This window comes from Aricia agestis, chromosome 11, assembly GCF_905147365.1.
Source record: "Aricia agestis chromosome 11, ilAriAges1.1, whole genome shotgun sequence".
Lineage (NCBI taxonomy): Eukaryota > Metazoa > Arthropoda > Insecta > Lepidoptera > Lycaenidae > Aricia > Aricia agestis.
Genome location: NC_056416.1, coordinates 15659495 through 15672552, shown reverse-complemented (window position 1 = coordinate 15672552; position 13058 = coordinate 15659495). Strand labels below are relative to the sequence as shown.

Below are 13058 nucleotides of genomic sequence, written 5' to 3'. Positions count from 1 at the left end.
TGTCTTTGTGTATCATATTATCGGAAACGTCAGATGACGGACAAAGACAGCAAAGTTTAAATAGTTAAAGTTGCGTAAATATTTTTATTCCCTGGGTGAGGAAACAATAAAAAATACTCAACTCTCAACTGAGACTTTAAACAGATAAGAAAATACGTGCATATTCCTAGAGCTCACCTTCCTATCGCCGTACTTCTCGGCGGTGAGGAGCTGCTTCATCAGCTTGTTGACGATGGCGGGCACCTCGTCCTCCAGCGCCGGCGACGTCACCAGGTGCGGCAGGCAGTTGCTCACCGCCTCTTGCACCTGGAAGTGAACTTGACTGTGAATCTCGTACTAAGTTACTAAGTCAATTGGCGTTGCCTTTATTACAAATCGAATTAAACATTTTTGACATATAGTGACGGCTAGAGCCCGAAGTGCGACTACTTCTAGTTTTAACCGGTTAGAACAAGGTAGTTTTGCGATAAATTTTGTTGTAGTTGGTATCACACAGGCTTGTACTAGGTCCAACCAAACTCGTGTAACTGATATCAGGATAAGCGTATATAGTTCGACGCTTTGCCGCAGCAAGAGATGTGTACTGACCTGCTGGCTGGGCGTGGAGAGCGCGGCGACGAGGCGCAGCGCGATGGGACGCACGCGCGCGTCGCCGGGCGGCAGGTGGCGCGCCAGGCTGCCCACCAGCAGCACGACGCTCTGCCGCACGGCGTCGAAGCCGCCCGACTTGGGCGCCGTGTCCAGGAACTGCTCGAACACCGGCAGCTGCGAGCTCAGCGTGCTCGCGCCGTGTAACTCCACCAGCGCCATCGCCGCGCTCAGCATGTCAGCCCGCACCGCCTGATAATAATTACAATTAAGGTGAAATAACATTAGGCATGACAACACTGTCGCAAAGTGACACGGCTAAATGATAAACCTTAGTATGCGGCAGCGGAACTACGCAGTGCTGCAGTGTAGATACGTTTTTTGAACTCAAAAGTTTGAATAGTAATCAAGTAACAACCCACTACGCAGCAGCGTGGTGACGCATCTCAACACGTTTCTAGTACTGAAATGTGACGATGGGTTGTTGGTTGGCTATACAGTTATACAGTGTGTAACAAAAATAAGTGATAATACTTTAGGGTGTGTACGTGTTCCTTGTAGAGAGTTAGTGAAAGTGGCAGCGCTGAAAGACGTATTTTTTTTTTCACTTTTGTATGGGCAAGAGCCCGAGCGTCACGAGTTTCCCTATACAAAAGTAAAAAAAAATTTTGGTCTTTCAGCGCTGCTACTTTCACAATGAACTCTCTACAAGGAACACGTACACACCCTAAAGTATTATCACTTATTTTTGTTACACCTGTATATATCTAGCTTTTTTTATTTTTTACAATATAAGATGTGATGTTGCAATAAACTTACCTCACTGCGATCAGCCAATCCGCGTTTAACAAAGAACGTCATAGCCTCAGGCACGGCGTCCGCCCTCGTCGCCGGGGCGAGCGCCCGCAGCGCCAGCGCGACGCCGCGCCGCTCGCTCCACGCGTCCACCGCCGCCTCGCACTCGTGACCGAACTGGTCCAGCTTGGCTGGAATCAGCTGAGGAGAGAGGTTTATTTAGTATTTAGTATGGTTCATTTTATGATTAAAGATGACAAAGTATGATAGAGACAAATATAAAGGCTGACTGACACGTCCTTGTAATGATAATAACAATGTTGAAGAACAAAAAATATAAAAAGCATAATTTTAGCCTTAGCCAAGTTGTCACCGCTCATTACTACGTGAAAAAAAAATTACAAACTCATCGCAAGAGATACGACATATTACAATAATTATTAGCAATTGAAACTTGCTTAAAAGTTCTGTTTTTAAATAAACTCGATTCTAGAGATTTCACCTTTCAATTAGCAACAATAACTTGGCTAAAATCTGACTTATCATACTGACCGGCAGCTTCTCCTCATATATATCGTGTAACTGCAGCAGCAGCGCGTCAACAGCATCGGCCGGTGACGGCGCGCGGGCGGCGAGAGCGGCGAGCGCGGCGGCAGAGGCCCGCTGCAGCGGCTCCGCCGGGTGCTGCACTTGCCGCAGCAGCAGCGTCCGCAGCGTCGCGCCCGCACGACAAACCACCGCCTCTGCCTCTGGTATACCCGCCCATAGGGATTCGGCTAGCTTTCTGATGTGAGAACAATGTTATGATAAAGGTGTATACGACTGCATCGTTACATTTAAATTGAAAGGTAAATAAATAAACAATAAATTTGTTAAATACTTCTAGATGTCGCATGCAGATGTTTTCTTATTTTATTCGACTTGAAAGGTAAACTTACAGCTAGATTCACTTTAGGGCTTGTTTCACCACTTTCTGATAAAGTATAGGCTATTCACAACTTTTTTGACAGATCCTCCATACTTGATCCTTCAAGTTAATTGGTCTTATCAGGAAGTGGTGAAACAGGCCCTAACCGCTGCACTCAGAGTTGTCAATTAACGCTAATGCTTAGCTACACCGTTAAGTTATTATGCATGTTTACCTAATAGCGATTACATAAAAAAAAACACTATAAACTCACTTATTTTGGATTTTGACGTAACATCAGAAAAACAAGGCATATATTAATCGTTTATAAAAATTTAATTCACCTGTTATCCTCAGAGACGTCGAACGTCGCGATGTATAGCCGCATGGTGAGGTCTAGCGCGAACTCCTCGTCGTCGAAGAACGGCGGCAGTCGCTCCACTAGCAGCAGCAGCGCGCGCAGCGCCGCGTCGCGTACCACCTGCATTACACACATATCAATATTTTGTTAAAAAACTAAGAAACGGAAAAAAGTGAGAAACATGAAATTTAACCAGCCTAAACTGGCGTGAGTAGCTCCTTTTGAATACCAATCCTATCGTAGTATTTTCAACGAACAGTTTGATTCTAGTACTGTGTGTTTAAGTTGCGAACAATACGCGTGCAAAACACAAAATTCAATGGTTTCGCATTCACCAATGACTTTGCATAGCTGTTATACGCTGGGTTAAATATCTTTATTAGCAAAGAGTAGGAGGTTAACACGATATTTTACGATATATAACACGTTAACACGAATATCGATTCCGATGGTGCACTGTAGCCTACTACAGAGTATAAACATGCACGTGACTTACCTCGGCGGGGCTCTGCAGTGCATCGAGCAGGCAGGTGACGTCGGGCGCGGCGAGCGGAGCGCGCGCGGCGCACTCGGCCGTCTCCAGCAGCGCCGCCGTACACGCCGCCGCCACGCGCCCGCCGCTGCTCTCTAGCACGTCACAACATTATATCATTGCCAGTTATTCTAGAAATAATTGCGTAGAAAACTCCGTCATTTCATTAACAGTAACGCGAACTTAAATCCGTCATTTCGTTAACAGTAACGCGAGGCTGCACTAGGCGACACGCTGGAGCGGGGCGACGCGACTCTTCAGAGCAGTGACGTTTTGAGTCGCGTAGCTGCGTTGCCCCGTAGTGCAGCTTCGCTCATACGATATCATACAAAGTGGATTTGACCGTGATATGTCGCGTTGCTCTGCTGCAGCGACTATTGCATTGTACAGTCTCACCCTTAAGGTTGCAAATGGTCGGAACCAATATAATGTCATATTGGTTCCGACCAACTGAAAAATTGCCAAAATCATTACAAAACTAGTAATGTAAACATCATACATACCTATAAGATGTATAAGCAGGCGGAACATGTGGTCTATCGGGAAGAGCGGCGGGTGCAGGGGGTCGGGTAGGTCTGTGGCGCGTGTGGGCGTGGCCTGCGCCGGGGGGCGGAGCGCCGCGTGCTGCGACACCACACCCAGCGCCTGCAGCACCGTCGCTTCCGGACACTTCACTACACCGCCGGATAGACCTGATATTTAAAGTGGTTACTGGTTAGATCTAAATAATCTTTAGTATTAGGTAACTTATAGTATCAAAATCTTTTACAGTTCCCGAAATTGGTTAACCCGATGGCTGGTTACAAATGCGTTTGGTTGAACCGTTTGTAGATTTTCTGTAACATTTCGAAAATTGTCTTTAAAAAACGTACTTGCGATATCGAGTTTACCGCCGTGAACGTGCCACCATTCACCAGTTTTAATACGCTTTTAATTATTCAAAGTTTGCTGTCTATCTCTATCACGTAACGTTTCCAATACGTCAGACAATAGATTTAGTTTAGTAGAACGTATTTAGTTATTTGTTGTGTTAAGCTGATCGCACATTCATCCGCATCGTACACGCCGCATTTCGTGACGTCATTTTATACAACGGATTCTGGGATGCGGCGTGTGCGGTGCGAATGAATGTGCGATCACCTTCAATATTTTAACAGTAAGGAAGCTTAATATTATCTTCCTTTACCTTTCCTAAGCAGCGGGAAGACGTAGCAGAATCCGGGCGCGGTGAGGGGCGTATCTGCGGCGGCGGAGTGCAGCAGGGCGATCGTACGCGCCGTCGCCGCGCCCAACTCCTCCCCCTCCCACTCCGCGTCCAGGTCGCACGCCGGCTTATATAGCCTGAGGGAATACCCAGAAATGTTAAAAATTTTAAAATATTGAAAATTAATTAGCAGAATAACGCATACAATTAAGGCTTCTATTTTAATGGATTGGTACAATCTCTAAGCGAAAAAACATTCTTTACAATACTCTAATGCAGGGGTCACCAATTAGTTTAGCTCGGGGTCCGTTTTAAGACATGAAATGACCTTCGCGGTCCACACATTTTATATAAAAAAATTATTAAACGTAGTTAATTACGGAAATTACAAAGGTATTTTTTAGATATCAATGAGAAAAGTAACCATTTTTTGTAGCTAATTATCTCTCTAATATAAAGTTTGTATCAATATTGGTGCAAGCTATAGATATTGACATTAAATCCTGGAGATGTTGAAGTCCTATGATGAACGAAGATCATCTTCGAACATGCTTGGTCCGCACACAATGGGTCAGCGGTCCGGATGCGGACCGCGGTCCGCTATTTGGTGACCCCTGCTCTAATGTCTAAGACAGGTTGCTTCAAACGATATCATAATATAATGAATTATCATTTTTTCAATATTTTCGCCCTGATCTATATCCGGCCACAATACAAAACGATGTTTAGGCCAGAGTAGTATACTCTGGTGTTGGTCAGCGTACGATATACCATAAAAATAAAACTATTGCTCACTCTATTCAAAGATGGAACTCAATCTGTACTACTAATTTGCTCTAGCTACCTGAGTGTAGTACGAGCCACGTGATCACGAAGAGAGCGATGCAGCGGCAACAGCGGCGCGGCGAGTCGCACGTACAGCGGCGCTACGTGCGGAGCGGCGAGCGGCGACCTCAGTGCGTCTAGCGCTGCGGGTACGGCGTAACGCGCGCATGCACCCAGCGCCGAAGGTGAGCCCGCCGCCACTGCGTCCAGTAGACGTACAGCACGCTCGACTGACTCATTTAGCTGTAATAATGCCATGCCCGTATTTATATTGTTAAATTTAATGACGTATTTTTTATGAAAAAAGTTCTTCTAGTCACAGTTTCCAAACCGGTAGTATACATGTACATAGTTCATAGACATAGCTAAAAAAGTGCGTTGGAAATTCTATGAATGAAAATCTTTGACAAAGTGATTTGGAGTGTTAGCTATTTCTTTTACGTAAAATATTTTTACTCAGGATATTATTGAAAAGATAACATGTTTGTTACGAATATAAGGAACACTTACAACAGTCAATCTCTCTCGTATGGCGCTCTCCTTCGCCAGCTGTAGTTTCATCGCCTCCTTCTGTTTGGCAGATAGTTGAACCTACGCAACAGAATTAAGTAACAGTTAGTTGTAGGTAAACTGGAATATTTAATAATAATGATATCTCCCACACCGGTTTCGGTGACGGTGGCCGGTTTCATTGAAACCAGGCCACCTACGCAGGAGTAATTTTATAGTGCCCAAGTGTGTGTGCCCAAGTGTGTGCGCAGTACACAAGGGCACTCTCTATCCCTTTACTCTCATAACCCAGTGGGACGGAAGATCGACACGACCGGCGAGAGACCAGGCGCAGGACCGACTTTTTACATGCCCATCCGACGCATGGATCATCTTACTTGTCAGACAATCAGCGGGGCTAAAATGGTCACATTTAGCAATTCCTCTCAATCAATTGAGCAAATGAATTGTCAAAACTGTCAAACTGACAAATGTAAAATTAGTATAAATTACTAGACATGATTGCATTGCAAGCAGACTTGCATTTTGCGATTTAAAAAAATTAATCATATTATTATTCATAATATGATTCTCCAAAGCGACCATTTTAGCCCCGCAGGTGATCAGCCTACATTGTCCTAACCAAACTTGGAAATACCATGTTTACAATGCGGGAATCGAACCCACAATCTCCGGTCAAGAGCCGCGCTCTATACCACTAGACCACGGAGGCGTTCATACTGGAACATTTAACATTATTACGAGTCCCAAAGATTATGACCATATCCCGCAATAACTCCCGTGGTAAGGTTGGTGCATACCTCTTTAACTTTGCCCTCTTTCTTTCTTTTCTCCTCCAGTTCGCGTCGCAGTTGCAACTCTTCCAACTGTTCTTTGTAGCTGTACGCTTTGCTCTCACGTTTAAGATTCATCTCTTTGCTATCTTCATTACTAAAATATTGTTTCATTTTATTACAGATATTATGCAAATTAAATTAGCGGTAAGAATTTTGTAAAAATAACTAACGATTAGTAAAGCACTTGATTACGTTTTTAAAATTGTATGTTTGATATGTCCAAGTAAAAAGAGGTAAAGATTAAGCGTGCATATTATCTACATTCTACATACGTTTAATCTTTACCTTCACGAACGGGTTATACTAAACATTCTTACCCTGGCACAACACTCTTGTCGTACAGCACGTTAGGCGGCGTGAGGAACACGAAGTAGTCGTCGCGGCCGACGGCGAGCAGGTCGGGAGCCCGCAGCGCCGCCAGCGCCACCGCCGCCGCCGCCGCGCCCGCACCGCCCGCCCCGCCCAGCGCGCTCAGCGTGCGCACCACTAGCCAGTAGCTCTGTAATTCAATAAGTGAGGAAATCGTCGTCTCGTCATCCGTAAAACTCTTCGTCTCAATAATGCAAATGTCAACGATAATTTACATTTCGCCAAATTATGGTGCCATGGTAAAACGTGAAATATTAATTGAAGGCATGGCATGCGCATGCTGTAATGAATTGAAAGTATATTCAAATTCAAATTATTTATTTCAGACTTTCGTCCATATTTTACATAGTGTTAGTAAACAAAGGGTCCTTATTCTAGTGTTAGTAAAATTATTATGATAAAAAAAAAAAAAATTAAATTAAAATTAAATGTATGGGAACCGAGCTACCGGAGCATGGAGTTGCACCCAATGCTCCAACAACTGGGAGTCCCATCTTCTACTCCACACACTGAGGAGTCTGTTTGGACTGTCCCGTACACGCGACCAAAGCGAGGCACATCGCTTACGAATAATTGTTTGGAAGCAGTCTATATGTGCCTCGGCAAGCATGGTTGAGGCGCTACAGTACCGCGGCAGGCCAAACAGCATTCTGAATATATTATTATATTGCACTCGGAGCGTGCTAAGTGAACGCTGCGTAAATCTGACCCATAGGCCACACGTGTAGAATGACTGACAATATGCTCTGAAAAGTGTCATTTTGGCTTCCCTGCTACATCGTGCGAACCTACGTGCCAACATATTACCGCGCACACAAAGCGCTCTACGCTCCCTCTCTATGTCATCCGTATCTGACAGAGAGGCGGTGACCCAGTGACCCAGATATTTAAATCGGTCGACTCTTTTCAGCAGCACGCCGCCAAGAGTCACAGGAGGTACACTTCTGTGGCTCCTGTCAGCGCCAGCACTGAAGACCATAAATTCGCTCTTGTTAGCGTTATATCTGAGCCCATGGTCCACCGCATACTCCTCACAGACACGGAGAAGCCTGCGTAACGCACTGATAGATGGGCTCAACAGCACCATATCATCTGCGTAACTGATATTATTAATACAAACGCCGTCTACATGACATCCTACAAAAGTGCTGTTGAGCTTACCTATCAGCCGATTCATGTACAGATTGAAGAGGCGGGGCGAGCTTAACCCCCCCTGTCTCACCCCACACTCCAACCCGTACACCTCAGAAAACACTCCAGCCCATTTAACACGGTTTTTCTGATTGCTGTACCAATATTTAAATAAACCAACCAGTTCTTTGGACAGAGTAGTCTCATCGGATAGTTTTTGCCACAGCTTTTTATAAGACACTAAGTCAAATATAGGGTAAAGTAAAGCTATTTTGGTTCTTCGAAGCTCTTTCCGTAATTTATTAGGCTGAATGAAAATGTTGATTTCATCAACTAGCCAGCAGCTATGAATTATTATGCTATTTTAGTGTGATGCTTCGCTTTTTATAAAGGGTAAAATGAAGTTTTTTGTTTTCTGGTTTGCAGCCTACTCTTTCGTCTATTCATAATACTAAATGAGATACTATCAATACCATTAAGATAAGAAATCTTTTTCTCAATTTTCGGAACATTTCGATTAACACACAAAACAATTCGGAATATTTTGTTATTCTCCATATATTTTCGTTTCTTGGCAAAAGATAAGTTAGAAAAGTATGTTACCTCATTCCCAGGTATGAAACCACTGATGTAGGTATTCTTGAGATTGTTGGCGTACACAGCTACCAACTTCCGCGGTTCCAGTTTGAGGTAGTTCACTATCTTGACCCAGGCGTCTCTACTGATGGCCGATACTAGGGGGTGGTGGCTACTCAGCAGCGCGTCTAGGGCTAGACTCTCAGCGTCTTTGGTGGGATATTCTGGAACAAAAATTTACTATAATAAGTTTAGGTATTATAACCTAATGTAAAACATAATGATAAGCGGGTTTTATGTATAACCTAATGTAAAAGGTAATGGTAAGTGATAACATTATATAGTAGTTTTTTAAAGCGAACAGAATAAAGAGTGTTTCAAGCTATAATTTATTTAATTCATTGTCATATACAGACTGTCAAGAAAGTGAAGAAATTAAAAAGTGGCAAAATCGTATTGTCATCCCTTTCAAATCAATCTAAGAAAAAAGAGATGAAACTACGATGTTGCCACTTTTTGACCGACTTCCAAAAAGGAGGAGGTAATACGTTCGGCTGTATGTATTTTTTTAATTTCTTCACTTACTTAACAGACTGTAAGTCATTGCCCAAAGCTTAGCAATTTATTGTAAGAGACTTTGATAAATTAATTATTTATGATGAATAATGACTAATGTCACATCAAATTTAACTTAAATGCGAAAGTGTGTCTGTCTGTTACCTCTTCACGCCCAAACCGCTAAACCGATTTTGTTGAAATTTGGTATATAATACTGTTACAGACACACAAAGCCATCTAGCGTCAAACCAGCACAACTTATGGAAGAAACGCACACAGTGTAAATCCGCTATTGGATACTAGATGGCGTTATGCTTCTAGAAATATTCCACACTTGTTTACGCAAATTTTGTACATTCGGGAGAAAAATGTTCCCGTACAGTCCAGAACTCTTCTTGACCCATATATATAGCAGCGGACGAACCGGCAATTCAGTTCGATACGAGCTATCATCAAGGCGACTTCGAAGTGAGAATCAAGTGGTCAAAAAGTGATTCTAGTGGAATTTCCCTGTTCTAGGACTTGGCTACGACCTAGAACAGGGAAAATGCTCAGTGAAGGGATCTAGTGCTTAGTGTTGGACTTTGTGCAAGTGAATAAAGTGTTCAAGAGAGTCAGCAGGTTTTCTCTCCAAATACTTCGAACCCTAGCACGTAACAATACTATGACTCCCTGAAAAGCACATAGGGTACTTTTTATCCAGAAAAATGTACGGTTCTCACGCGATAAACGAATTGTGTAGCTGCGGGCGTCATCTAGTGTAGTATAAAACAGGTGATTCTTATATCTTAGTATATTTACCTCTGTACGAGCAGAGAGCTTGAACACAGTCTAGGATCATCTTCCCCGTCACATCAGGTTTGTCTTCCGGTGGCGTCTTCTCTTTCATCACGAATATCTTGCCTTCCTCGAGTACCTCATTCAATTTTATCACTAAATTCCTTGCTATTTGGGCTCTGTTTTGCTCAGCTAGTAACGCTTTGACCTCGTCCAATGCCACACTCCGGACTGACTTGACCGGGGAGAGTAGAGTGAGTATGAACGCCTTGTAAACCTGCGAGCCTCTGTCGCTGGCAACACTCTCGTTATTTTCCAATAGTGTTCTGCATAGCAACACCACCTGTATTAGGACTATAAAGGGGTAAATGTTATAGCGCCACTTAGAGCAATGTTACATGCACTAATACTACTAGGGACACAGATATGCCAAATAATGATTGTAAATGTAAAAAAATGCTTTTTTATTTTGTACTCGTATAGGATCCTAGTTCCTACTAATATTTGTAGTCCAACCAAGTTAGAAAGAGTAAATAAAAATGTATTTCAAACTTGTTAAAATTTAACTATTAAGCAAAAACTTAGCAGGAATCATAATAATGCTAAATCTATATTGATTGGACTGCTAATTTAATAATGGAATGAACTATGAAGTTTACTTGGCACAGAATAGCAGCAATTCAAACTTACCAAGACAATCCGATGAGAGCTTACTTAAGTTTTGAGAGTTTACAAAATTATATTCCCTATTTTAGGGCGAGCATTATTAGCCTTTACGATCTTTGAGTAAGTGCCAAGTGTGTTATAATCATTTTCGTTTCTTTTTAATTAAGTTTTAAATGGCAATGGCTATGTATAATGATACAGAAATTACAAGTGAAATAGTGTGTCTTATACCAAATTAAAAGTTCCAAATCTAAAATTGTATGTAATGTTTATAACATTACATAATATTTTAGATAATTATACAAATTGAATTGAAGTATACATCATCTTAAATCGTAAATTATTATTTTCATAGTAGTTGTGAGCTAATTCTCGTACCTCGAATATCGATTCGATTGTTTTGTCGATCTTATGCGAACGAGTCAGTGATGGGGAATAGAGATTCAAGGCACGAGAATTAGGTAGTTAGCTAATATAGACTGCTATTTGAATTTTCTTATTTAAGGGGCCGGGTGCCATCGAAATTCTCATACATGACGTAATACCAATATTATTTTCTCATACGAAAATATTTAACATGAATTATTTTGCAGCTTAAAATAGTAATTATCTAGGTTCCTGCACAAAAATTAACTACAAAATATTTAAACACGAAAATATTTTTTAAGCTGAAAAATAACTCAAACATGTTAAATATTTTCGTATGAGAAAATGATTTTGGTATAACGTATGTATGAGAATTTCGATGGTACCCGGCCTCTTAAGTTTTGTGCATTGCTTTCTAATGAGCATTGAGTGCGCTACAAGCGGGATGTGTGTAACTCAGTTAACTTATCTTTAGCACATAGCAGTCAAAACGCCTGAAATATTACTAAACTTCACGTAACATATCCTTTTAAATCTTTATCAATGTTCATTTGATATTTTAAATGAATTATCTTGTAACTAGCTGTCCCGGTGAACTTCGTGTCACCTTAAAACCTTCCCTTGACTTCTAAGAATATTTCAAGACTAAAATTAGCCCAATCCGTTCGGCCGACTTCGAGTTTTAGCGTTACTAACACAATTTAAAATCCATTTTTATATATAAAGAAAATTAAAAGTAGTAGTAGCAACCTATGAAGTTTATATTTCATCTTGGTTTACTACATATTTTTGGAATGATGTTCCAATAAAACCCAAAAGCAATGAGAAAGACTTTAGGCATAGTATTTATTACGTGGGGCTAAATCTTTGATATAACACCTGTAAACATTTATTAAGTACAATATTTTCTGTCGAATTCATCTCTTTTAGTACCTGACTTTCTTATTACTTAACAATAACTTTTAATATTTAAATATTATAATATATCAAGTTAAATTTGTATGTCAACAGTTGACGGCGCGTGGTAGAACTTGTATAAGATTATGTTGCGCCGAATAACATTGTCTTTGTATTTTTTATTGATAAAGGATTTTAAAAAAGTACTTACCGTCATCAGTGGCTGCGGCGAGCGAGCGGTCCTGTAGTAGAGGCGGGGCGCGCGCGGCCGCCTCCGCCCCGCCCAACGCAGCCAACGCCGCCAGTGCGCACACGCCTTCACCCGCCGGCTACAAATTAACACAACTTTGAAATGGTAATTCCGTGAACCAAGTGTCACTTCGCGTTATGGATGTATTATAAATAAATAAACAAAACAAATCTTCAGGTTTTTATTAATAACAATATTTACTGTTGTGTGTCACATTGGATTTTGGAAATGTCACATTGTAGACAAAGACTTGAATATTTACTGCCCGCGTAAATAAAATTAGTAATTTGGTGGAAGCTATACATAATAAAAGCCGTTCTGCTTACACCAGTTCAGTTACACCAATTAATTTACCATTTTTTAAACCAGTTAATTTACCAGCTGGTGTAGCATGGTCACCATAAAAAAGGTTTCTTTCTACGGAAGAATAGACAAAGTGACTGTTAGACAATGGAAATCCGCCATTTTGTCGATAAAATCTGTCAGTATGTCGATTCTTTCCTATGTCTACTGTTGTTATGCTAAGCCTACTGGTGCAACTTTTTCGCCCAGATGTTCGACTTAACCTAAAGTTTTTTACCTGGTGCGACTGCTGAGCGGCGCGGTCAACAGCAGCGAGCAGCGACGGCGACAGCGCAGCGGCGGCGGTCGGCGGGGCGCCGTACCGCAGCGCGTGCGACATTAGCGACGTGTACGCCACGCGCACCGGGACCGCCATGTTCTTGGATGTTACTGTCTTCTGTTGGGGAAATTATGTTATGTATTTGTTGTATGGGCTGCAGTTAAATTGAGGAGTGTTAATGTAACATGAAAGGCAACAATGGTACTGACAACAAAAAGAGGTTTCTTAGTGGTTCCATAAGTAAATCAAACTACTAAAAAGTACCATAATTTGGTAATGATTGTTAAG

The 13058-nt window shown here is 41.8% G+C and overlaps 1 protein-coding gene across 2 annotated transcripts in view; it reads right to left on the bottom strand.

Moving 5' to 3' along the window:
• LOC121731933 (eIF-2-alpha kinase activator GCN1) overlaps nucleotides 1-13058 on the bottom strand; it is a 28103-nt gene that overhangs the window by 10712 nt on the left and 4333 nt on the right. The window contains exons 9-24 of one of the 2 annotated variants that reach the window (XM_042121631.1): nucleotides 12729-12887; nucleotides 12110-12227; nucleotides 9994-10323; nucleotides 8662-8858; nucleotides 6876-7057; nucleotides 6523-6652; nucleotides 5723-5803; nucleotides 5232-5455; nucleotides 4370-4524; nucleotides 3687-3875; nucleotides 3148-3278; nucleotides 2635-2771; nucleotides 1936-2167; nucleotides 1408-1584; nucleotides 589-840; nucleotides 178-306 (exon numbers count right to left, since the gene is read on the bottom strand). In XM_042121631.1, the coding sequence (XP_041977565.1) occupies nucleotides 178-306; nucleotides 589-840; nucleotides 1408-1584; nucleotides 1936-2167; nucleotides 2635-2771; nucleotides 3148-3278; nucleotides 3687-3875; nucleotides 4370-4524; nucleotides 5232-5455; nucleotides 5723-5803; nucleotides 6523-6652; nucleotides 6876-7057; nucleotides 8662-8858; nucleotides 9994-10323; nucleotides 12110-12227; nucleotides 12729-12887 (2823 nt within the window). The remainder of the gene's footprint in view (nucleotides 1-177; nucleotides 307-588; nucleotides 841-1407; nucleotides 1585-1935; nucleotides 2168-2634; nucleotides 2772-3147; nucleotides 3279-3686; nucleotides 3876-4369; nucleotides 4525-5231; nucleotides 5456-5722; nucleotides 5804-6522; nucleotides 6653-6875; nucleotides 7058-8661; nucleotides 8859-9993; nucleotides 10324-12109; nucleotides 12228-12728; nucleotides 12888-13058) is intronic. The other variant, XM_042121632.1, reaches the window with a different exon arrangement.